Below are 26,700 nucleotides of genomic sequence, written 5' to 3'. Positions count from 1 at the left end.
ACTGAAGTAGGTTATATTCCATTTTTTTCTTTATTTAATGATTCATTGGAGGGTTCTTTGAATATCGGAGAACTGAAATTCCTTGGATGGAGAAGGGATTCTATAACTTCCTTAAATTCATCAGAATACTAAAAGCCACTGAATATCTAAATGTTAATTTTTGTGGGGCCTACAGGACAAGTGTCATCTTTCAAAAGGACTGCTGGTACATTAAATTGGAGAGAAACTGAATGGAGGAGGCTAAGTGAGCCATTTTTTGAAGCATCAACATTGTCGGCTATCAGTCATTTCTCTCTTCGAGGGCTACTTTTCTTTCTCTACTATTGAAGCCTTTTCATCTTATAAACAAGTAAAAAAGATAGTTGTATTCTTTTTCGAATTTAAACACCTGAAATAAGACTTTTCTTGCAGAAACTCATTGACTAGTTTATTTTTCGACCAAGCAAAATAAACTTCTTGACCCTTCATCTTTCTAAGTGCCTCGAAAAGGTTCCTTGATATAGATGGAGCATTCTAATTGATGAAATTCCATTTTTCTGGGAGGCTATCTCCTTGGAGCTCTTTATCCATGATCACTGCATTCAATTTACATAAATCAATTGGATTGGAAAAATCGCTATGAAATAAGTCATGTTTAACAAATTTAGGAACTTTTAAGGGTTAAAAATCCCAAAAATTAAGAAAGAAATTCCATTGGGTCTCACTCTTTAGTTCTATAGTTGTTGGTAAGAAGCCATAAAAAAATTATCAGACTTTAATTCTTGCTTCAGAACACTTTATCAAATTGAGTGTTTCTAAAGCTATACTTTCCAATCCACCAAAATAGGCCCTAATTGCTTCAAAAATATTTCTTCTTCATTAGTTGAGTGGAAGGTTTTCAATTGAAAACCATCATCCAAATCCTTCAATGAGAGTTGGTATACTATGAGTGGCTTCATTCCATTTTTCAAATAGCAAATGAAATTTTCCATTTACCATGTGCATAAATCATGTCTTCAATTTTTACCCTATGCATAAATCATGATTCCATTTTTCCTTGGGTAACTTTAGTGATGACTTTATCTACAAATAAAAGATTAATAATGATGTTGGCTTGGACTAGATCTTCTAGGTATAACACAATGTCCTTCCAATCATAAAAAATGAAAAATCTGTTAAGAACCTATAGCTTTTTGAAATCTTCCTCTTAAATATCATCACTTTTACACACCCAGAATTTTTTCTCTGACTACTTCATAGTGTTGTTTTTCTTAAAAGAGTGGATTGGATTTTTGGGGTTAGGGGCCAAAGTGTGAATTTTTTTTACACACTTTTACACACCCATTGCTCTTTTTTCCTGGAGTTAAAACAAAGTGTGATTTTTTTTTTTTTGGCTTTACTTTGTCTGCATAACTTGAAGCTGACTTAGTGAGATGAGAGGCCTAAATTTTTTAAGGACTAGATTGGAGAGTGGAGTGCCAAAAGGTGTAGTTGTGCGTCATCAAAAACGATCTAATCATATTATGTAAATATATCCAGCTTAGTGCGAAATTCCTGAATATATGTGGATGAAGGATTTAATTCTAGAGGTATTTTGAGCAACACACCTCAGGAACCATCCAGAAGGCTTTCGGAATTTGGAAAGACTTGTTGTTCTAGTTTCATCGTTCCCATATTTGTTGAAATACTTCAAGTCAGGTTCTTTGATTAGAGCTACAAATGAACATTATCATAACACTACCTATCATAATCCTTCCCCCAAATACATACTATCATTACACTACCAATAATAAACCTTCCCCCAAACACATATTATCATAACACTAGTTTTGTCATAACCATAGGATTATTATAACACTAACCCTCCATAACTCTACCCTTCCCCTAAATGGCCCCTAGGTTTTAAAAGGTTACACATTAGTTTTTTAAACTTTGAATTTGATTTCAATTTAGTCACTAGATTTTAAAACGTGTCACATTTTTACATCTAAGATTTGAGTTATGTTTTAATATGATCCTTAAGTTCTAAGATTTACACATTTGACCTGGATTTTAACTAAATATTTTTTACATTTATTGAATAATAGAAAAGAGCTATAATTAATTAAGTTTCACTATTTTTCACTAGATTTTATGCAAAAGTGCAAACTCGTATATTTACCCTCATCTTCACTAAAGAGATATGTCACTACAAGAAATTGTGGCTCTTACGACGCATCAAAGCATTTGGATACATATCAAAACGTGTCAGGAAAGGATCTCTTGACGCATAGAGGACCATCGAGCAAAATGCATTGGGAGATGATTTTTCGATGAAGACATGAAGCAGCATCAGAGTGTCTCTATCCCGACGTTGTTTGAAAGCGTCGGGAGATCCTCTACCTCGATGCTTATTGAAGGCGTCGGACGTGAGTAACAACTCTGGACGCCTTTGTGCATCGTGAGATGATGTTCTTTACTTTTGTTGAATAAGAAATTTTGGAATCAATTACAAATTGCCACATCCTTTACTAAAATAATTGTATTTGGGATTAACTAAAAATTGGCATGTGTCCCAAATTAAATTTAAAGACAAATTGGATAATTCTAATGATGTCACATGTCTTTATTATGACAATTGGATCAAATTAATTATTTTGGTTCAATTAAATATTATTTACTTGGTCTAAAATTTAATTGAGTCAAAAAATAAACTTAATTTAGCCCAAAATTAAATCTGACCCAAATCCATGTGATTGAGCCCATGTGAATGGTCCATGGACCAGACTAGGTCCAAGTCCATAAAAGTCTATCAGAGAACTCCATAAATAAACGAGTTCTCTTTATTTGTGGGGTTGGAAATTTTTTACTCCAAAAGGTCTAGAAAGATTTCTTCCAAGAGCTAGAAGACTTCCCAACTCCTGAAGTCGACCACCCTTGAAAATTGAAGCTCCTTTGAAGATACAAACTTTCTTCCAAAACTTCAATTCAAGAACATCACGTGCTTCACTTCCTAAAATCAAGCGTAAGCATCTAGCCGAGAGAGAATCAGAGGACCAAATTCTAGAGATTGAACCACATCGCATCAAATCAACATAAATACAACATTAACATAAGTTCAACTCCACGAACCAAATTTTTACATAAATCTCGTGTGAACAAATTGACACGTCTGGTGGGACGTCTCTACCTCTCATATCTCTCTCGTCATCTAAATCTACAAGAAAATCAATGGCATCAAAGAAGGTTGCATCCAAATCTTCTGTTGCAAGCGACGCTTACACAGGACCCATCACCTGCAGTCATCTTAAGGGAATCACTCAAGAGCAGGATCAAGGCTTTTCCATCGCACAAAGCATTCTTAAGCAGCTAATGGGGTCTCCTAAAGCTGGAATTGTCCTTAAAGACAATTCTTTGTATGATAATTCTGATTCTGCCTCTAGCAAGTCAAAGAAGGAAGCACGCCCTGACATGATGTCTGTCATGATGGTTGATATAACGGTTGAGGCTGCCATGGCAGAGATGGAGAGGAAAATTAACCTCTTGATGAAAGTTATCGAGGAACGAGACCACGAAATCACAGCTTTGAGAGACCAGATGCGGACTCGTAAAACTGCTGAGTCAAGCAAAACTCCTTTTGTCAAAGCTGACGATAAAGAAAAAGCTGTATTGCAAGAAAACCAGATGCAACAGTCCATCTTTGTCGCATCCCTGTCAATCTAACAGCTGCAAGATATGATCACAAGTTCCATAAGAGCTCAGTATGGAGGACCACAAAAACTTCTTTCATGTACTCCAAACCATACACCAACAGAATCAATGACTTACGAATGCTTGTTGGGTACCATCCTCCAAAGTTCCAATAATTTGACGGAAAGAGCCATCTAAAGTAACAAATTGCTCACTTTGTTGAAACATGCAAAAACGCAAGATCAAGAGGAGACCAACTAGTCAGGTAGTTCATTCGAAGCTTAAAAGGAAATGCTTTCGAGTGGTATACTGATCTAGAGCTCGAAGTAATTGACAGCTAATTGGATTTTAATATTTTGCATAACTTTAATTGGATTGTCATAGTGTTATCTAAGTGTTCGTCTATCTCCTACTCTTGTATGAACTCTCCTACAACTCTTCGATATGACTTCTCATAAACTTAAGGTTTAGAAGATAAAAAACATGGAGGGGATGTAAAATATTTTTATTGTTAGAGTAAAAAGGGTTCTCATGATTGTGCAAACTTTATGATATAATGAGTGGGTTGTTGTGACTGAGGAGCCAAAAACTACGAAAATTGAAATGGTCCATGAAATTTGTTAGTTCGACACACATAATTTACTTGTTTAAGTTTAAGATTCTCTCCCTATGGGTACAAACTGCATGTCACCCTCGATGAAATTGATGGTTGGTTCCTCCGTAGACAATTGAAACATTATTTAAAACTCATGTTATATATTTTTAATAAATTGGTTGAGATTTCTAACCCAAAATCAATGGATAATTTTAAATTTTATTATTTTCAACTCGACATCAATAAATCCATCGGCTTCAACCTAATCTAAAGACCGATTTCAATTGGTTTTAAAGTTTTTCTTTTTTCTTTTTTAGTTTTTTGATTTTTTCTTGTACCTCTGACTGATTGTCGCTATTGATACTTTTCAAACAATACTTATTTTAGACTTGTACATTATAGGGGTGTACATAAGTCGGGTTGGGCCAAGTTGGAAAAAAATTATACACCAACTCAAAGTATTCAAGTTGGAAAAAAATGAACCCTATCGGTTCAATATGTAAAAGTCAACCCAACCCAACTCAAACAAATTCTGTTTGGGCTAGATTGGGTTGGCGGGTTGGTTTTTATTTTTTTCTTTTCATCTCTCCATAATTTAGACAAATTTTCATATTATTTTTCAATATGCAATGTGAACAAATTGTCACTCAAGGCGCGAGGTGACATATATATGTTATACATTTAAATTCCAAGTGTACAATGTTCATTCAAAAGGAGGGTTTACTTTTAGGTTTTAGGTCATGTATGTATGTATGTAGCATGCATGCATGCATAATAAGGTTACCCGACACAGTTTGGGTTGGATAATCCGGGTTGGTTGGGTTATTGGTTTTTGTGAACATCCCTAGTACGTTATTTTCTTGTAATTGTTTTTATGTGTTGTAGAGCCATCCAACAGCCAAAGCCTTCCATAATAAGATTTTTTCACACTTCAAAGATCTACGACGCATATTTTGAAGAGATCAAGGTAATGGACTTGAAGCTTTAAATTTTTAAGATATGATTGAAACAATGAAAAGGGGAACTCAAAAAGATTCATTTATTGATGTTGGTTGTATATTCCTCAACCATATGAAAATAATAAGTATTTTAATAATGCAACATCATACAGTGAAAGAAAACAAATTATACCTTCAAATGTCTTTAGGAAATTTGAGGATAAAGAGGGTAAAAAAGGTGAAACATTAGTTAAAAAAATAGGTGAAATTATGGATGAATTAAAACTTATGTATTTTGATACAACTACACATATTTCAAACTTGCTTCATGTTTCAGCATGAAGTTGATGGTGCTGAAAGAAGACATAGGTTGTACAATGAGATAATGTCAATTAATGGCTTATCATCATTGGAGTGCATTCGAGTCTCGAAAATTATAGTAAAGGATCAACATTTATGTATTTATATCTTCACTACTCGAGATTCTACTTTTGAGCATGAGTTCATACAAGATGTGTTAAGAAGTGAAAAAAATACTTAAGTTGAAGGGATATTAATAGATAATCTACAACTAACTTATCTATTTTGTTTAATTACTAGCTTCAGACTACAACAAATTGGACCTTTTATTTTAGTTGAAAAAAGTATTTGATATATAATATCGACTTTTCTAAAAGAAAATGGATGTTTAATATCGGTTTTAAACTGACATTAAAGACCCTAAACAATGTCAGTCCTAAACCCATATTAATTACCCAATTTTTAAAAAACAAAGTTAAATCATTTGGATATGTTTTCTTTTTACACTCTTTCCTTTTCTCACACCTTCTTCTCCAAACTTTCTCCCTGGCTGAGTGGTTACTATCCTTGTCGAGGGTTGGGGTTAGGGTTTGTGGGTTTCAGATTCAAGTTTATGGGTAGGTTTTGGGCATTGTGGGTTTCAGATTCGGTTTGTCGGTTTCATGTTCTGGGGTTTTTCGACATCATGGGTTTATGTTATTCTTGTTTGTGGGAATTCTAGATCTGACTGGGTGAGTAGGTATTCTGACATTGAAGAGGTAAGAATCTGGCATGTTTTGTGGGTTTTTGGCGTCATAATGTTTTGATCGAAACGTGAGTGGGTTTTTTACTTCAGTTCATTCCACATATGATCGTTTTTGTGGTTTTTTGACGTGGTTTCGTTGTCTCTTCTCAATTTTATTTTTATTCTTCGTGCTTTGAGGTAAAATTTCTATATTCTTATAGTAGATTTTGATCTTTTAATTTGGTGTTGTATTTTGAAAGTAGTTCATGAAATTAATTTGGAATCCCTCTTGGTTGAGGAATAAAGTATGTTGGAAATGTATGTAGAGATAGTTGGGAAATGAATTCAACTTGAATGGTGGTAAGGGAAGGAGGTATTTTTGTTCAATGAGTTTAAAATCCTTTTCAAAGTATATGTTTTGGATCCAATGATACGGTTTAAAGTAGTTAGCTAGCTTGTAAAGATTGAAGTATGTATGTTTTTTCATGCTTAGCCCTGCCAACCACTTCATTCGACTAGGAAGAGGTGTGTCGTTTAGATACCCAACACGTACCTCTCTGCGAGATAACAAATTGAACGCCTAGTAAGCGGAATTCTCCACTAATCACCATTGTAGAGTTCCAATTTTAAACTTCGAAGATATTTTCAACTCATTGCAACAGAAAAAACTAGACCGAACAACTTAGCATAAATGTCTGACTTTCAACTCTTAACTCATCTTCTAAGCGATAAGCACTTTGGGAATACAAACGTAACAAAGAGAAAAAAAATAATAGAAAACACACTCCAATTTTATTACTTAGTTTAACACTTTACAAATACATCTCTTCCTCGCAAGCCACTTAGATAAAACCTAAATACTAAGCTCTACGTCTTCCTTCACCCACTGGATTGCTACTCTTCCGTCAAGGTGTTCAAGAGCTTAAGAACACCTTTATATCCTTCTCCTTGATCGCCTAGCAATCCATCTCCTAAACAAGGCTCAATTCTTGCATAAAACTGTGCTGCAGCGCTCCTTAGACATAATAATTTTAAACCATCTGAAGACGGATCACTCGATCAACTTTCCTATACCACTACCCATCTTACCTCTTCTTACTTGGCCTCAACGCTTAATAACCTGGGGAAGGAAAACTTAAACACATTAGTTAAATACTTAGTGAGTGAGAGTTTTAGTAAACATTTTCTTTTCCCAAATGAGTCTTCTAATGCTTTATTTCATAAATCACAAAAATTGCACATTAGCTCCTTTTATTTCCTTCCACCAAAGAACATGAATTCTTCCCATCACCAAGCCTACTGCGATTCACTCGCCAATATCTTGCGATTAAGCTATTGTGGTGTTCACTCCATTCACAGCTTCTGAGAAGTTTTCAGATTCACTTCTTTCTTGTTGCATCGGTCATCCACACGACACCATTCACACTATGCATACACCAAATAAGCGCTACTCACTTGATAGGAATAAGGGTAATGGTTTGCATGCATTCATTACAATCATCGTATAGAAAGCAATCAATTTCTCTTTTCAAATGACAACAACAATAGTAACACAAAGATACAGAACACGTTATGCATAACTCAGACTCGGAAGAATCAATTAAGAAAATGTTTACAAAGCATTAGCTTGCAAATCACCCTCGTAGGAATGTTAAGAAAGATAATCCACGTAAGAGTGTTTAGTTAAGAAAATCACTCACTCGGGAGTGTAGGATTTAGAAAGTCACTCACACAGGAATGTAGGATTTAAGAACCTACAAAAGCTTTTCGTCCTTTCCTTCTCCGAGCACTTCTCCTCGTCTAGAACTCTTTTAGCAGAAACTCAACTTTTTACACTCTCTTAATGAAACTTTTAAATAACAATAATTCTCTTAGGTCCTCTTATTTATATTAACCCTTTGGACCGGTTACTTTCCTTACCTGCCAATTTAGAATTACAACTTTACAAGCATCACTTCTCCGTTTTGCCGCATTATGCAGCCAAACCAAGCTCGACATATAAGCCAACGGTCAAACTCCTGATTTAATATTCCCTCGCGATGCAAAACTTATGCATCTCAGGAAGCCAAACCTTTCTTCGCCTTATTTTCTTGGGAAGCTAAACTCCTTTTTTCTACCTCTTTCATCCACGCGATAGGCTATAACCGCCCACTTCTTTTCTAACTTCTCTTCGCATCACTTTTCCCAGTCACCTAACTCGTCCATGATAGGACTTTTTTGCTGCGCCAACTTTTCCTCTATCGCCTTCTCTCAACGCAACTTCCTTCCCTTCAAATTTTTATCTTTAGAATGATCATCCCATTCATTTTTGGAAGGATCATCCCACTTCTCGGCGCCTTTCTTCTTTAACAAGACTCCCTTTTTCAGATCTAGGCCTCACATGTTTTGTGGGTTGGGGTGGGTAATGTTGCAAAGTTTGAACCTAAAGATTTAAGTGTGTATTATTTGGTTGCAAAAGGGGAACTGCACCAAATGATTTTGATTAGAGTAAATGTCATACTCTAAATCACAACTTGATTCATTCTTCATGTGCAATGGTTTGAAATTGTTTTAGAATGAAGTTTTTAATTTGTTAGTTAGCTGCCTTCTAAAGATTGAAGTATGTATGCTTGGGGAGAGGGAGGTAATGTTGTAAAGTTTGAACCTAATAATTGAAGTGTGCATCCTTTGGTTGGGGAAGGGGAGATTGCACTAAATGGTTTTGATTCGAACAAAATGGACAAGTTTTGTTGGACGATTGCACTAAATGGTTTAGATATCGACTCTATTTTTTGGAGGGACAAGTGATTGTCCATGGATTATAGAAGTGCTTGGGATATTTACTAGTGGTTTTTGTGGGCCGTAAGGTAGAGAGGTATTGAATCTTGATAAGCTTTGAGTAAAATATGTAACTTTAAGAATGGATCGTAAGTGTAATAGAAGTACAAATTATAGTTTATGAAGTCTAATTGTAGTTTGTAGTTTGTGAAGAAGCAAATGATTATTAATATGCAACTCATGGAAGTACTAGTTGTAGTTTGAGGTTTTTGAAGAAGAAAATGATTATTAATGTGCAACTCATGGAAGTACTGGTTGTAGTTTGTGAAGAAAAAAGTGATTATTAATATTTTGGATGTGTTTGATATTTTTTTTATTCTAGGTTTGGAGGTGTAAGTGGTTCCACATGTGATATAGAAGTGTTTTTGAACATGTTGCTTTCAACTATTGTCATGTGGATTTGTGTGATTATTTGTTGGAGGATTTGTGTGTGATTTTATATGTTATATAGAAGTGTAGGATATGATGTTCTGTATTGTAGTGTTCTTTGGAAGAGTGTCGATGAATTTTAGATTTGAGTTCTATAACTTCTATTAATTTATAGGTGGAAGTGGTATTATTGTTTGTCATGCAAAGAGCAAACATGCACATATTGCAGCAAGCACACATTATGTAAATAATGTTTCACTCTATGGATGAGAACTCACCTCAATCAATCATTGTAAAGTTAAACTCTTTTTATCCTTTTAAACTCAAACCTTTTAATCCTAAATAACCAAAAATGTCTTTTTTTAATGGTTATTACCCTTGTTACCTATGGTAAGAGTATCATTATGTTATCCTACTTTCTTTTTAGGGTAAATTATATAAAAAAAAAAATACTCTTCAACTTGGTCTCGTGTCAAAAATACTTCAAAAGTTTCAAAAATACCCTCAAACTTTCAAAAGAGGTTAAAATATATCTTATTTAGTTTTGTTTCAAAAATACCCAAATAAAAACAAAATCAGATGTGAACTAAAACTATTAATATCTCGTTGAAAAAATAATTCCAAATTAAAAAATATATGTATTGTTCATAGGGGTCTTTTCAAAAATATAAAAAAAAACGGTAAATTATTTATACTATATAGAACAATTCCGAAAATGAATAAACCCCAGAGGTCCACCGTGTAAAATACAAAAAATACTTTCCCCATCAATAATGAGCATAATATATTTGGTAACGCAATTTGGTACACAATCGTTTAGATTTAACTATTGTTTGGTACACGATCGTTTAGATTTGTCTACACATTTGTTTAGATTGGGCTATCCCAAATCTAAACAATTTTTTTCAAAATTTGGTATACTATAGTTTAGATTTGGTTACAGGATCGTTTAGATTTAAAACCCCAAATCTAAACAATTTTTTTTTTCAAAATTTGGTATACGATCGTTTAGATTTGGGCTACACGATCAAATCTAAACGATCGTTTAAATTTGGCTACTCTAAATGATTTTTTTTTAAAATTTGGTATAAACGATTTTTTTTTAATGTTCTTTATACACAATCTTTTAGTTTTGGTTACCTTAATTTGCCTAACCAATTTTTTCAAATTCTTTATACACCATCCTTTAGATTTAGTTAGCTAATCTAAACGTAAAAAAGAAAAGAAGAAAGACGATACGATGCATGCAGTGAATGAAAAAAAAAAAAGAAAAAGAAGAAAGAGGAAGAAAGACGTACCTAACAAAAGAAAGAAAAACAAGAAAGGCGATAGAAAGAAATAGATTTGGTTACCCAAATCTAAAAACAAACAAAAAAAAAATGGAAGAAATAACATGAAGAGTACGGAGGAAGACGATAAAAAAATCAAAGAGAAGAAAAAGATGAAAGGGCAAATCTGGAATATTTAAAAAATGACTACATTTATTGGCTTTGTTACACGGCCTATAAATATTTTAGTAATTTGTTATATTTAGGAAAGTTGTTAGGTTTTATTTATTTATTTAAGTTGTTAGGTTTTATGAGATTGATCACAATATTTGTTTTATGGTCTAAGATATCATAAATGTTATTGTATTGCTATTGTTTTGAAAAAGGGATAGTCTACATAAATGTTCATTCTACGGGATATTTTGCTTATTGGTAGTTGTCTTTTCTATTTCTCCTATCGACATCTTCTTTTATGCAGTTTGGTGGTTACTATGGAAGTTAGGGTTGCTAATAATTGAGCTTCTGTCGTTCATTTTGTCTTAACGTTTTGGTTTGTGTTAGAAGAAGAAAAATATTACATGTATTGGAGACATATCTCATTTTCCTTACTGATTCGTTGAGAAGAGATTCTCTGAATTTACAAGGAGTTTAGTCATTCGAATAAAAGAGATTGTTGTTCAACAAAAAACATACAACAATGTGAGAGGGAGTTTCACAAGCAACTTGAGTAGAGATTGAAAAATTGAAGGTATATTCGAAACTTTTGAAAGTTTAAGATATTTTTTACACGGTAAAGTTGAGAGGGAGGTTTTTTATTTTATTTTATTTTATATTATTTTATTTTTATAATTTAGTTTCTTTCTTTGTTTCGTATGTTGTATGATTTCTTTAAATGATAAATGCAAAACATGCATCCCAACTTCATGCCTTGAATCTATCGCCAAACAACAAAAAAACATTCAATTTTAGTCTCACTGATTTGTAAATGCTACTTGGCCTTGAAGAAAATCGAGAGGAAGAGAGCAAATACCACAATTGAAATGGAATTAGAGCTCGAAGCCGCCAGATCAACAATGGCGGTGATGGTACTCACTCTGATGCCACTTCTTTTCTTCTTAATTTCTCTCCATCTCTTCCAATCCTACTTCTGGAAACCGAAAACACTAAGATCCAAGCTTCGTAAACAAGGAATCGACGGTCCTCCACCATCTTCTCTCCTTGGGAACCTCTCTGAAATCAAGAACATCCGAGCCCTAACTTCACAGACAAAGAGCAAACAACACGATTCCATTACTCATGGCTGGACTTCTATTCTCTTCCCGCATTTGGAGCTATGGCGGAATCAATACGGTGATCAAAATTCAATTTCGTGTTAAAACTTCATTCACATTTTGATTGATTGCTTAATTGATTGTAGGAGTGTATTGATTGATTTTGTACAGTGTAAAATATGTTAGGTTAAAAGGATATTTTGGAAACAAACCATACTATAGATTATTTGGTTATATAGTTAGTTTTTTCATTTCTAATATTCGTTAAATTTCAAATACATTATGACTATCATATTCATCCATAAAATATAACATTAATACAATAATATTTAACAAAAGGTGTATTTTGGGATTTTAGGGCAGAACTTTGTGTATTCAAGCGGAACGATTCAGATATTGTGCATAACGGAGATGGAGACGGTGAAGGAGATCAGTCTTTGGACGTCGTTGGGTTTAGGGAAGCCTGATCACTTGTCTAAGGATCGTGGGCCCTTATTGGGCCTTGGTATTTTGGCTTCCAGTGGCCCAATTTGGGTTCACCAAAGGAAGATCATTGCTCCTCAACTATATCTTGATAAAGTTAAGGTAAAACTATCCATTCTTTTAATTTTTCACGAGGAATCCGTGGAAACGACAAATATAAGAATGAAAATTTTCAAAATGGAAAACTGTTATTTTTTTTATTTATGGCAAAACTAACTGCCTTGAATAATTTTCAACTTTTTTCGACCGAAAATACCCCTCAACGGATGAGAACTGTCCATAATCAAATACAATATGTTCAATTTTTAACTAAATCAATAAATTATTATATTCTTTCAAAGATCCCTAAATATATTCAATTGGTTTCAATATCCCCTAATTATTCTGATTTTTACCTTCAATAATTATATATTCAAACTTTAGCTATTAAGTTTAGAATCAAATCTCAACCCTCTCTAAAATCATGCTAAATGTGATTTAATTATAGCAAATATAATGGAAATATTTAAGTTTAGAATCAAATCCCAACCCTCCCTAAAGTCATGCCAAATAAAATGTGATCTATCTTTAATTTTGCCAACCAATCGGAATTAAGGGAAATAAAAATAGAAGATTCAGCGGAAGACAATCAACTGGAATTAAGGGAAACGAAAATTTTTACTAAAAGAAGAAGGTGGAAAGCGATGGTGCGGGTGGACAACAAATGCGGGTGGAAAGCCATTTGAAAATTTGAAGAATGTTAGAATCGGAGAAAATTTGAAGAAAATTATTTTGAGAACTCGGTATTTTTTACCAATGCATGAGAAAACAGAGAAAAAATCCAAAGGTTGAAGAAGGAACAAAAGCGTGAAATGAAACAACTCACCCATACTTTGGGTGGTGCAAACCGATTAAAAATGAAGGGCGTGCAAACGGTGGAAAAGCGACGGAAGAGAAACGGATGGTGGGAAAGCGACAGTGGAAATGCGCCAGAAAGCCTTTACAAAAGATGGTTTATTTTTTCGGCAGGGAAGATTAGGAAATTGAAGGGAGTGCATAGTATATATTAATTACAGGGTATTTGTGGTTTTTCTTATTATTATATTTAGGAGTCTATATTGTAAAGTAGATAGGAGCATTTAAGGCATAGTTATCCCATTTAATATGTGGAAATTAACTGTTTTGCTATTTTGACAATTTAAAAATAAATTTGTCATTTATCCAAAGTAAAACTTAGATTTTGCTATTCTTCTCTTGTCGCCCCAATTTTCAAATACCACTAAAAGAGACGGGGGTACTCCCGACGCACAAATACGTCGGAGAAAATGCAAAGTACGTCGGGAAAGGATATCCCGACGTACAAAATGGCGTCAGGAAGAACGTCGGAAGAAATGCGTCGCGAGAGGCTTTCCCGACGCCGATTTGGTACGGCGTCGGGACGCATCTCCCGGTGTCGGGAAAACCTGTTTTCCGACGTTTTTTTCCCGACGTAATGAACGTCGGGAAATATTTTTTATATATTTTTTTAAATATTTTATTTTTACTTTTTTCCTTATAATATTTTGCTCAAACATTCACAATGATGTTCGGATTGCTCAAAAAAATTTCGCGACGTTTTGGATTAAATTAAAATAAATTAATAAATATACAAACACAAATTAAAAAAATAGAATTAAAATTATTAATACGAATAAGTTGACTACAACAAAATATAGTTCTCAATATAGAAAAAACATAAACATAATGAAAAATCTCCCAACGAGGTACCGCAGAGCTAGGGATCATGTGGTGGTCCCTGTTGTGCACGAGTTAGGTCTTCAATCATCTTTTTCATAGCTTCCACTTGTGAAGCTAATGCTTGGTGATTTCTATCTTGTACTTCAATCCGTTCCAAAGCTTCATGAAGTTTAGCTTATAATTCAATCTCTTTTTGTGTGGACTGCGAACAAGATGTCAACGAACTACTTGCACTTGCCGTTCTGCGGGCCTTCGGCTTGGGTCCCCAACCAAGGCCTTTTGAGTAGCCTGGTCGTCTACCCAACACCTGATCGCATATCTCATCTTCAGAGAGTGGCTGACTACCCTCTGGGGTAGGCTGGGATTGGAGTTCCAGCATTTGATTCTGCAACAAATTTAAAAATTATGTTAGGTAATGCGCAAAAATATATAATAAAAGTGGATAATTAATAAAGGTTAACTTACATGCGCATCCTCGGCGGCCTGTGACACGAATGTCCCAGCTCGAACGTGTGTTTCCCGGAACAATTCCACACGATCGATCGGCTGCCCTCTTCTTTCAGCGAGCTCATACTGTCGTTGTAGAAACGACTTGGACCCGCTACTATGATTGTAAGGCTGCTTCTGTCTAGCAGCCTTGTTTGTCCGTGATTGCTCCTGCATTAAAACAATTATATTGTTTATTTATTATACACATTAAAACTTGTTATCATAATTAATCATGACAAATACCTGGAATGCACGGCTGATATAATGGTCGCAGAGGAAGTGCCAATCCTCATCACATCCAACTAATGCGTTTGGTGGGTTGGCACGAGCCTTCTCCGGGTCGCTGTACTTTTTGAAATGTCTATGACAGTCGGCCCGGAACTCTTTAAAGGTCGTGAGCATCTGATGCTCAACAAACCTGTTCATTGCTTGATCATTGAAATCAAGCACAAACAATCGCTGCACATTACAAACATAACACATTAGATTGGTTAAAGTTAGATATGTTTCAAATGAAATCATATATAAATGTGTAGTGCATTTAATTACCTAGAGGTCGCCCTTGACGACCTCAATGTATTCTCTCCCAACGTCCGCCCACTTAAGACACCGGACGGAAAATGTCTTTCGCACGCACACGCCTATCGCCTAGCTGAAGCGAACGGCGTGTGGAGAAATAGGCTTCTTCGCTCCAGGGGCGATCGTCATCGGAATGCGCCCATTTATTGCAACGTGGCGCTCTAACTCCAAGAGTCGAGACTGCGCACGTCTCCTAGGAGTCGGAGTCGTTTGTTGAGAAGAAGACCCTGCTCAATAAATAGACAATAACATATAAAGTTAGAAACCCCTACATGAAATATTTGTAAGTTAAGAATGAAGAAAATTCTTAGACTCACCCGTATTGTCGCCCACAGATGACGACCCTCCCGCAATGTTATCTAAATCCTCCTCAAACTGGAGGAACATATCGTCCGTCTCCATAAAATTTGATCGTCGATATGACATAATGACTATGGACATATAAAAAACAATTGGGTCACTCCATGTCTATACTCAAGGGATAACTTATTTCTAAGTTTCATCCAACCCTTATCCATAACTGCAGGATAGCCAACACAACCTAATTATTAACAACAAAATACTTCAAAATATCTTCGCATCCTACAAACCCCTCCAAACTACAAAGGCTACCATAACTGCAGGATAGCCAACACAACCTAATTATTAACAACAAAATACTTCAAACTATCCTAACTACCATCCCTTGATACCAGCAAATTCAAAACAAAAAAGGCTACCATAACTGCAGGATAGCCATCCCAAACATAAACAAATTCAAAACAGAAAAGCTACCATAACTGCAGGATAGCCAAAACAAATCTTAACACACATATTACATTCCCAATTCAATTTAACTATTAACTCCCCTCCCCCCCCCCCCCCCCTCCAATTTCAATTTTCAATTTAACTAACCCCCTCCCTCCAATTCAATTTTCAATTTTCAATTCAAATATAAACCCCCCTCCCAATTCAATTTTCAATTTAACAATAAACCCCCCCCCCCCCCCAATTCAACCCCCATTCAATTTTATTCAATTTTCTAAAACAAAAATCCTAAACCATTCAAATTTCAAATTTCAATTCAACCACAAATTACACACACTCTATACAAAAATACATTTAACAAACAAAAATCTATTCCAAAAGAAAATCCTAAACAAATTTTCATCAAAAAAAACCCTAAACTAATTTTCATAAAAAAAAAACCCTAAAACATAAACTTAAACTAAATAAATTTACATATTTCACTTACCTAAAGTGGCAGACGGCGGCGAGGAACAACGGCGAGGGCGGTCGGCGACGGACGACGGCGGAACAAAAAGAAATTTGAACGACGACGACTCTTCTCCTTTCTTTTTCTCCTCCTCTCGGTTTCGGTTCTGTAATTCACAGAACTAAAACGAATATTAAGGGGATTTCCCGACGCAGTGACGTAGCGTCGGGAAATCCCTCAAAATGCGTCAGGAAAAGGGAAATTCCCGACGCTCATTAAACCCCTTTTCCCGACGTTTCACGCGGCATCGGGAAAAACCCCTATTCCCGACGCCGCTCCCGACGCACTGTTCACGGCGTCGGGAAAAAACCCTTTTTCCCGATGTATTCTTGCCGACGCCTTCGTGGTGCGTCGGGAAATATGGTTTTCCCCGACGCATCTTCCGACGCGTTGTTGAGGGCGTCGGGAAAGCCCTTATTCTCGACGTTCTTTATGCCGACGTGCTCTTCGGCGTCGGGAATGCTCCATTTTCTTGTAGTGTACCTTCGATTTTAATTTGCTATGATTTGGAAGGATGTTGGCTTAGGGGCATGTTTGAGAATGTTATTGATTTGGCTGAAACCGCTCTTCTTCAAGTTAAAACTGCTCTCAAATATGGTTTAAAAAATATCACTTTTATTGTATTTAAAATTAGAAACACATGTTTCACGTTCATTTTTAAAATAGCTTTCAAACATCCACTTAAAGCATATTTGGATATGGTTTTGAAAATTTTAAAATCAATTTTAATTTTATCTTGTTCTGATTCAATTTAATGTTTGATTTTACAATTTTGAACATCATTTAAATTAGAAAAAACACTTCTTTTAGAGTGATTTTGAACATAACTAAAAGTGATTTGAAGTTAACTATGATCTTAATCCAACCATATTTTCGTATAGTTAGTTTTTTGGGTTTTAAACTTATTTTCAATTAAGTAACATTAGAGTTTACAAATTATTGGGTGTCCATGATATTACTTATTAGGGAAAAACAATGACATCTATGTGATAAAGGGGATTTGTTACCAAAAACAAGATTAGCTCAATTGAGCTGTATTATGTGTTTGTGATCAATAGTTCTGTGGTTTAAATCCTTTTAGGCTTATGAATAGATGTGGAGTGGCATTATTCTTTATTCTACTAATCATAACTTTTCATTGCGTGCCAACCCTTATGGTCAAAAAGTTGTTCCAAGAACATCGGTGCTCTTGCGAGCAGGAAGAGAATAGAACACAATAGTTACTTTTTTTTTTTTGTCACATTTTTTGAACATCTAATATTTTGTTAGGTTGTATTTCTATTGACTTGCTAGTGATGGGGATATTTAAGCTTCAAATTAAATGACAAGGATGGCAGTGTAATTTTCCATAGCATGAGAGGAATAAAACGAAACTAATGTTAAGGACTAAAATAGTCGTTTAGCTCATGAACTTAAGGGCAGTTTATCAACAAGATACGTTTTAGGTTATACTTTATTCAAATTAATCTAAAAACTCTAGTTGTATTTGTACATTATTATATTTTTTAGTTCAACATATTTTAATATGAAAATGTAATTAATAAGTTTTATACTTCAATATCCAACAAGAGTTTTAGCTCAACTAACATTAATGCATACTATGAATGAACGGGTTCATGGTTCAAATCCTCAATCACCCACTTGTACTAAAAAGAGGTTCTATACCTCAATAGTTAATGCTTATATGTTAATAAACAGACCCACAATTATTACAATAATAACATATCTTAATTGAAGTTAGTGATGGCTTAAGAAGATATTCGCACCCATATAAAGAACTTAATTTGTGAGCCTAATTTGTCTATTTAAAAGATGACCCGAGCAATTCTTGAATTTACAGGGAATGACAAGTCTAATGGTGGAATCTACGAATGCCATGCTAAGATCATGGGAAATTAAAGTCGAAAATGATGGGGGACAATCCGAAATAAATGTTGATGACGATTTGAGAGCCCTGTCTGCCGATATTATCTCAAAAGCCTGTTTCGGAAGCAATTATTCTGAAGGAAAAGAGATATTTCTAAAACTTAGATCCCTTCAAGTTGTCATGTCCAAAGGAAGTATCGGTATTCCTGGTTTCAGGTATGAAATATAAAACTGCATCAATGACTTTTTTTAAGAAATGTGAATGATAGCGGCAATTTTTAGACTGCTATTCTTATTTTATATTAGTGTTAACCTAAGTATATCTCAACTGGTTAAGACATATAACCTTGACGAGAAGGTTAAAGGATTTGAACTTTCACCCTCACATGTTGAACTATAATTTAATACTAACGGTACCAAGCTATGGGCACTACTGATCTCTTTTGTGTGTGATTGATTTATTTAGCACACAAAGATGAAGATCAAACCTCCATTTTGTATTTGGTTGAGTTGGTATCTATCAATTAAAGTAATGTTACACTATGTTTATGTTTTTATAAAAACGTGAATACGTCATTGCGCTTCTACTTCTTGGTTTTGAAATTATACTCTCATAAATATAACTTGTTTGATAGGAATTCAATGCCATGTTCTTAATGAGTAATGTGGTCAGAACATTTTTTGTTTTCCCTGTCTATGGCTGTGGTTTAACTCTTCATCTTAAAGGTACATCCCCACCAAAAACAATAGAGAAATATGGAGGCTAGAGAAGGAAATCGAGTCAATAGTTTTAAATGTGGTAAACGAACGAAATGGGCAATCTTCACACGAGAAAGACTTGTTGCAAATGATTCTTGAGGGTGCAAAAAGTCTCGAAGAAGATGGCAACTCGTTGAAAATATCACGGGACAAGTTCATTGTTGATAACTGCAAAAATATATACTTTGCCGGTCATGAGACGACAGCAATAACAGCATCATGGTGCTTGATGTTACTAGCAGCACATCCTGATTGGCAAGCTCGTGTTCGTTCTGAGGTGCTTCAATGTTGTCAAGATCGGCCTATCAATGCTGATGCCATTAAGAACATGAAGATGGTATTCCTTCTCTAATTGCCTACTGATGTGAAGACTTTGACTTAAAATCAGTTAAAAAAGCTGCATTCTGATGATTTTAATCTTTGGTCGTCTTGCAGCTGACAATGGTGATACAAGAGACATTGAGGCTGTATCCACCTGCTGTTTTTGTCACAAGACAAGCAATGGAAGATATAAAATTAAAAAACATTACAATTCCGAAAGGGATGAATGTTCAAATTCCAATCCCGATCCTACAGCAGGACATTCATCTCTGGGGACCCGATGCACACTCGTTCAATCCACAGAGGTTCAATAATGGCATTGTCAAAGCTTGCAAGAACCCACAGGCTTATATGCCATTCGGGGTTGGCCCACGCGTGTGTGCCGGACAAAACTTTGCAATGGTAGAGCTGAAACTGATAGTTGGCCTCGTTGTGTCAAGATTTGAGTTCTCTCTTTCACCTTTTTATAAGCATTCCCCTGCCTTCAGGTTGGTTGTGGAGCCTGAAAATGGAGTTATTCTCCATGTGAGGAAGCTATGACCTTCCTCTTAATCAAATTTGGATATGAAAATCTTGTACAAGTTATGAAATAATACTCACAATGGAACGTGTGTTATTTAGGAGATAGTTCCAAAGGTTTGAAACATTGAATAAAATTCTATTCACTAACTATATGATTTAATCCTTCTGGTGTTTGTTCATTATTATTTCTAAAGTGGCTAAGATGTCTCTTCAATTTAAGACCTGTTTTCTCATTCTCTAGACCTAAATGCATCTAATGGCTACATGCATTTAGGTATCAAATGGCTTGTTGCCTACTCTAATTGCCTACTCTAAAACCTATTGATTATTTGCAATGGCTTGAACAAATTCTATGAAGAATGCCTTGCTCGATAAGATTTGAGACTAGAAATCCAAGAATGAAATCTCAATGCATCAAATGTGTGGAAAGTGGCCTATCAACTAGTTCTAACTCTAGAAGTCGAGAAAAAGTTAAAAAAAGAATTGCTAAAATTACGACACAATTTATAGGTGAAAGAAATAAGAAAGGATTTTCCACATGGCAAAATTTGATCGGATAATTTAGTGGGATCCACGGGAAAAAGTGATGTGGAAAATTCACCTAAATATTTTACTTTTTAAGAAAGAAGAGTAGTGGGTGAAATGGATGGACGAAATATCCTAATTGCAAAGAATCAAGTAATATTTTTGTTTATTGTTTCATTAACAAAATTATTTTTTGGAGGATCCTATGGATCAAAAAAGGAAAAAGAATCTTTTATTCCTTCGCGTTTTTTATTCACAATCCATAAGAAGCAAGATACTAGAGGGAAAACAAAAAACTTGAACAAGCTTTTTTTCTGCACCTTTGCTTGTATGAGTTTTTTTTGGTCAAATGTCAATCATTATCAATATGAGGGCAGTGTGTATACAAGAAGGAAGTTTAGCAAGGGAACTTCATATTTGTTTATATGAGAACCATGACAATTAATTGAAGTGAAACAACGCATAGCTACTGGTTTTGTTTTGTTAACCTACTTTATCTGTTCTGTTTGTTTGATATGTATTACAAAAAAAATGTTGTTCATTCCAAATTTTGGCCAAGAAAAATTTCATATTTGATCTTAATGCGGTAAATTTTTAAAAATAGCTTTGATACCTAAGCTAGTAAAATTATTGAATGGAAAAGAAGTCAAAAGTGTAAGTTCTTGGCTCATATAGAGTCATAGGTGTATCTACAAGGGACGTGATCCATGATTTATCTTAGCTCTACTAGAATTAGGATATGAGTTTCCTAATCCTATGTAGGCTATGATCAAATATTAATCTTATTTTACATGGAAAAGCGGCAATGCAATCCTTGAAGTTGGATATGAAGAAGTGATAGTTAGAGCAACTAAGTGTTCGACTGAATTAAATCGTCCGTTTTGTTACCAACCAGAGCTAGCCTTGATCAGCATTCGGCCTTTCAAAAGCTAACTACGTCCTCTAAAAACGAGAAAAAAAAATGTCAAACCATTAGCCTTTGAAAGTCTAGGAGTGACTAACAAGAAAAATGTACAAGTGCCTCATACACCAATTTACAATTGTCTTGGGCATGGAGGCTCACATGTCAAGGCTGGTTCCAACATAGGTACAAAGAAGAAGGAATCAACATCTCGCGCGTCAATTTGGTGTCACATTGAGCTTAAAGACGTGAGAATAGTCTTGGTAAGAAATTTCCTAGTGAGGCAAAGGAAGAGGGAGAAATTCGTAGTATTGTTCCTTCAAAAGAAAAACCTTTGTTACTCTCAATACAAGCCAAGGCTCGTTGAAGGTGAAAATAGGTGACGTGGCTCGTTGAAGGTGAAAATGGGTGACCTTATACTAACTAATCATGAAAATGAAGACTATCAAAATAGGAAGAAGGTAAAATTTCACGTCATCACATCACCATCATTGAAGAATCAGAGAACTCCTAAGGAAGATATGGAAGATGTCTCACAGAGTTTAAAGGATGGTGGCCAATCTACTGTAGATGAGCAAAAGAGGTGATACTTGGTACAATAAAGGAACCACGTCCAACTTTCATTAGTGCACACAATAAGAAATTCTGGATCTCCCGACGATGGACTAGACTGTTGGAAGAAAAGACATTAGGAGATAAGACATCTCCTGACACAACAATTGGAGCATCGAGGCATCCTCGTTCTCCGGACGCGTCAACTAACACGTTGGAAGATGTATATTAACTCCCGATGTCGGCACAAATGCGTTGGGAGATATATGTCAACTCCAAACATTGACACGGATGAGTTGAGAAAAGTATGTCAACTCCCGAAGCTTACCCTAACGCATCGAGAAATAGTGGGTCAAAATTAAGAATTATTTAATTCATAATTATGCATACTCCAATGTTGTGCATGTACGTGTCGAGAGAGTTATAAGTACTTCCAATGCTTTACTAAAAGCATCGGGATTAATAGGGACCTCCCAACGTTTATCAAGGTGCGTCGGGAGTTTCCCATTAAATACCCTTGTTCTGCTCTGTATTTCACAGATCTGAAGAAGAGAAGAAAAAACCTTATTTTCGAATGCAGCTCGTGCCCAAATCCCACCACCTCTCGATTTCTGCCATCGCTATTCATGCACATCTGTCTTACGGTGTCGTCGTTGCCGCCATCTCATTCTCTGGTTCTCCCTCATGTTACGACATCGGTCATCTCCGATTCTCCCTCTCATATCCTCTCTATGGCCAGCCATCGTCAGCGCTTTCTCATCTCTGATTCTCCCTCTCTACAGCCAGCCATCTCCAATTCTCCCTCTCATCCTCTCTACGGCCAGCCACATCTCTACAGTATCTTCTCATTTTTAAGGTTTAATTTAAACTTTAAACCCTAAATATATTTTTTTGTTCAAATTGATGGGTTACATGACTTAAGTTAGATTTTTCTTATTATTTAGTTAAATTCTAGTTTAAACTTTATTTTGACGCTAGTTTAAATTAATTAAGTCTTGATTGATAGGAATTCTCATTTGCTTTGTTGACAAATAAAGTTCTCTATTTTAGTTAAAAATCAATTGTGTATTAATGAGTTTTGTTGGTATTGTTCTTAGTTTCCCACTGCTAAATTAGATTTTGTTGTTCTTAGTTTTGTTGGTGTTGTTCTTATTTTTGTTATGCAACTATTAAAAGCAACCTGATTACAACAAGCATCAGACCAATATTTGATGTTGAAGGACAAACTCGGGGCAAAGTTCCTCTAAAATGCCATGTGTTTAAAATAGAAGGATTTAGATTTTAAAACTCGCGAGGCAAAAGTTGCCTTAAGATGCTCGAGATGAAACAGAACCAATTTAGATTTTAAAACTTAGGAAAAAGTTGGCCCAAGATGAAATATATTCTAATTTTGTAAATTAAAATTTGGTATTTCAATGTAATATTAATTTTGTGTTTGATATTGAATTTAAATCGAATTGGAACTAAAAAAATGTCATAGATTACAAAAAAAAAAAAAAAATGAAGATAATAATTGAAAAGAAAGTTGTTCACATGAGATTTCTAAAGAAATTTGGTTCGAGGAGTTGAACTTGTGTTGATGTTATATTTATGTTGATTTGATGCGATGTGGTTCGATCTCTAGAATTTGATCCTCTGATTCTCTCTCGTCTGAATGCTTACGCTTGATTTGAGGAAGTGGAACACGTGATGTTCTTGAAGTAGAAGTCTTGGAAAAAAAAAGGCTTGTATCTTCAAAGGAACTTCAATTTTCGTGGTCGACTTTAGGAGTTAGGGAGTCTTCTAGCTCTTGGAAGAATTCACTTAGGAGTCTTCTATAGTAAAAAATTTCCAACCCCACAGATGAAAAGAACTCTATGGGCTTAATCACATGGATTTTGGTCATATTTAATTTTGGACTAAATTAAGCTTATTTTTTGGCTCGATTGAATTTTAGACCAAGTAAATAATATTTAATTGAACCAAAATAATTAATTTGATCCAATTGTCATAATAAAGACATGTGACATCATTAGAATTATCCAATTTGTCTTTAAGTTTAATTTGGGACACATGCAAATTTTTAGCTAATGCCAAATACAATTATTTTAGTAAATGACGTGGCAATTTGTAATTGATTCCAAAATTTCTTATTCAACAAGGGAAATTGCCAAAAATAGGTTAAAAAAGGAGGGTTAATTGACTTTTAGGATAGTTTTTGAAAATGAAGAGTTTTAGGACAATTTAGGTGTGAATGGACAAAAATGTCATTCATTAAATTTCTCTTTCTCCTTCCCTTTCCTTTTCCCTTCTCTTCCACATAAAAGCTTTAAGCTTTCGCTTTCCCTTCTCTTTTGCATAGAGTTGTTTCCTTTTCCCTTCTCTTTCGCGTAGAACACCTGAAGTAAAAAAAAAAAAAAAATTGCTCTGCTCCGATACTTTGCTCTGCTCTAGTGTCGTTCGAAGATACTCCGACCATTTGTCGCTTACCGTTCGTCGATCCTCTAGTGCATTTCGTCGCTCCTCCTTTTCGAACCATTCAATCAACTTTGAGCGTTTTCTCTTATTTCGGTGAGTTTCATCTTTAGCCCATTTTCAATTTATTTGCTGTAAATATTTGGTTTAGGTATTTGTTGCGAGTTTCATTCGTAAATGTCTAGTTTAGGCTATTTTGGAATGGAATTATTTGCTGTAAATTAGTTTAGTCAAAGTTTGGTTTAGGTTCTTAGAAAGTTCAATGGGTAGTGAAAAATGAATTGAAGTAAAAGATTTAGTTTGCAAGAGTGCACTTGCAAGGAGTTTCAAGTTGAGCAACTACATGCTCACATGCCATTGCTGCAGCACGGGATCGCAATATAAATGTTTATAGATTATGTGCTAATTATTACACCAATGAATGTCTGTTGGCAGCATATGCGGAGGCTGTCTACCTAGTTGGAAATCAGTCAGATTGGAAGACAAGCGAAGACTATGTACATATGATTGTTTTACCTCCGAAAGTAGTCAAAAGAGTTGGTCGACCGAAGAAAAAAAGGATTCCAAGTGTTGGTGAAGCTCCAAAATTGCATAAGTGTGATCGATGTAAAGAAATAGGTCACAACAGATTAACGTATACCAATACAATTTCATATACCGAGAAGTCGAGCATACAAAATTAGAAATTTCTCTACCAATATACTAATTATTACACTAATTAATGAATGTTACTTTTCTTTTAGTTTGTTATTTATCTGTCTGGATGTGTTTTCTTAATGATGTCTCCAAACATTCTTACTTTATGTGCTTCCAGATAGATGAAGAAGACAAAAATAACAATTGGCTTATTCATTTAGGAACACAAAAAACACACGTATTGACACAGATTTTAATTTGTTTAATATACAAACTGGTTTCACGATCGTTTAAAGTAACTAAACGATCGTTTAAAGTAACTAAACGATCGTTTAACGTAACTAAAAGATCGTTTAACGTAACTAAACCATCATTTAAAATAACTAAACGGTCGTTTAATTGTATTAAACGATCATTTATATATTTCACACGACTGTTCGTTTAGTTTGTAATTCTTTAATTTATATATTTTTTAATTCTTTGCTACTCAGCTACTTTAATTTATATATTTTTTAATTCTTTGCTACACAACTGCTTTCATGATCGTATATACATATTTAAAAGATCATTTTGACTTAATTAAGCGATCGTTTAAAAATAACTAAACGATCGTTTAACGTAACTAAACGATTGTTTAACGTAACTAAACGATCGTTTAATTGTATTAAACGATCGTTTATATATTTCACACGACTATTCGTTTAGTTTGTAATTCTTTAATTTATATATTTTTTAATTCTTTGCTACTTAGCTGCTTTAATTTATATATTTTTTTTAATTATTTGCTACACAGCTGCTTTCATGATCGTATATACATATTTAAAAGATCATTTTGACTTAATTAAGTGATCGTTTATATAAAGCACACTGATATCTAAAAGAATATTAAGCGATTTCCTAAACATACAGGTGAAGAATATTAAGCGATCGTTTATATGTATCACACTAATGTAGAAGATCGTGCATATATCTTTAAGAGATCATTTAGTAAAGTCTAAACGATCTTCTTAATAAACATAAAAAATATTAAGCGATCGTTTATATAAACCACACTAATATCTAAAAGAATACTAAGCGATCGTTTATATGTAATCACACTAATATCTAAAAGAATATTAATCTTGTACGCGGGTCCATCAGTCGATGTCGATGTCATAATTGAAGCCTGAACAAAAAGGAACAAATGAAATAATAATTGCATAAGAGACTGACTAAACATGTCATAACAGCAATACTAAACATGTCATAACAACATGGTGAAAGTTAAAATAAATAGTGAAAGTTTGGAAGGTGCGAGATACATGTGAGATAAACCACGAGGGCCTAAGAGACTTAACAAACATCAATAGAATCACTCCAAATGGATTAGCAGGGGTACCAATTTCATTTCGAAATAAATAGTGAAAGTTTGGAATGTGCGAGATGTGTGCGAGATGCGTGCGAGATAAACCATGAGGGCCTAAGAGACTTATTAAACATCAATAGAATCACTCCAAATGGATTAGCAGGGTTACCAATTTCATTTCGAAATAACTAGTGAAAGTTTGGAATGTATGAGACGTGTGCGAGATACGTGCGAGATGTGTGCAAGATGTGTGCGAGATAAACCATGAGGGCCTAAGAGACTTACTAAACATGCATAGAATCACTCTAAATGGATTAGAGGTGCACTAATTTGATTTTAAAATAAATAGTTAAAGTTTGGAAGGTGC

At 34.6% G+C, this 26,700-nt stretch overlaps 1 protein-coding gene across 1 annotated transcript; it reads left to right on the top strand.

The window, feature by feature from the left end:
- The first annotated feature begins 11,548 nt into the window (after positions 1 to 11,548).
- Positions 11,549 to 20,067, top strand: LOC103496900 (cytochrome P450 714C2-like). Its single transcript, XM_008458938.3, has 5 exons — positions 11,549 to 12,009; positions 12,289 to 12,515; positions 18,293 to 18,534; positions 19,045 to 19,414; positions 19,513 to 20,067. The coding sequence occupies exons 1-5, from the start codon at positions 11,700 to 11,702 to the stop codon at positions 19,936 to 19,938; spliced, it is 1,575 nt and encodes a 524-aa protein (XP_008457160.2). The 5' UTR covers positions 11,549 to 11,699; the 3' UTR covers positions 19,939 to 20,067.
- Positions 20,068 to 26,700: the final 6,633 nt, after the last annotated feature.

This window comes from Cucumis melo, chromosome 5 (genome assembly GCF_025177605.1).
Source record: "Cucumis melo cultivar AY chromosome 5, USDA_Cmelo_AY_1.0, whole genome shotgun sequence".
Classification (NCBI taxonomy): Eukaryota; Viridiplantae; Streptophyta; class Magnoliopsida; order Cucurbitales; family Cucurbitaceae; genus Cucumis; species Cucumis melo.
Note: the sequence above shows the minus strand (reverse complement) of the source record. Positions and strands in the feature narration are given on the sequence as shown.

Excerpts from the sequence above, each read along its gene's own strand:
- LOC103496900 (XM_008458938.3), top strand. The coding sequence starts at position 11,700 with ATGGAATTAGAGCTCGAAGCCGCCAGATCAACAATGGCGGTGATGGTA. Across the intron at positions 12,010-12,288 it reads GCTATGGCGGAATCAATACG|GGCAGAACTTTGTGTATTCA; the intron begins GTGATCAAAATT and ends TTGGGATTTTAG. Across the intron at positions 18,535-19,044 it reads ATCGGTATTCCTGGTTTCAG|GTACATCCCCACCAAAAACA; the intron begins GTATGAAATATA and ends TTCATCTTAAAG.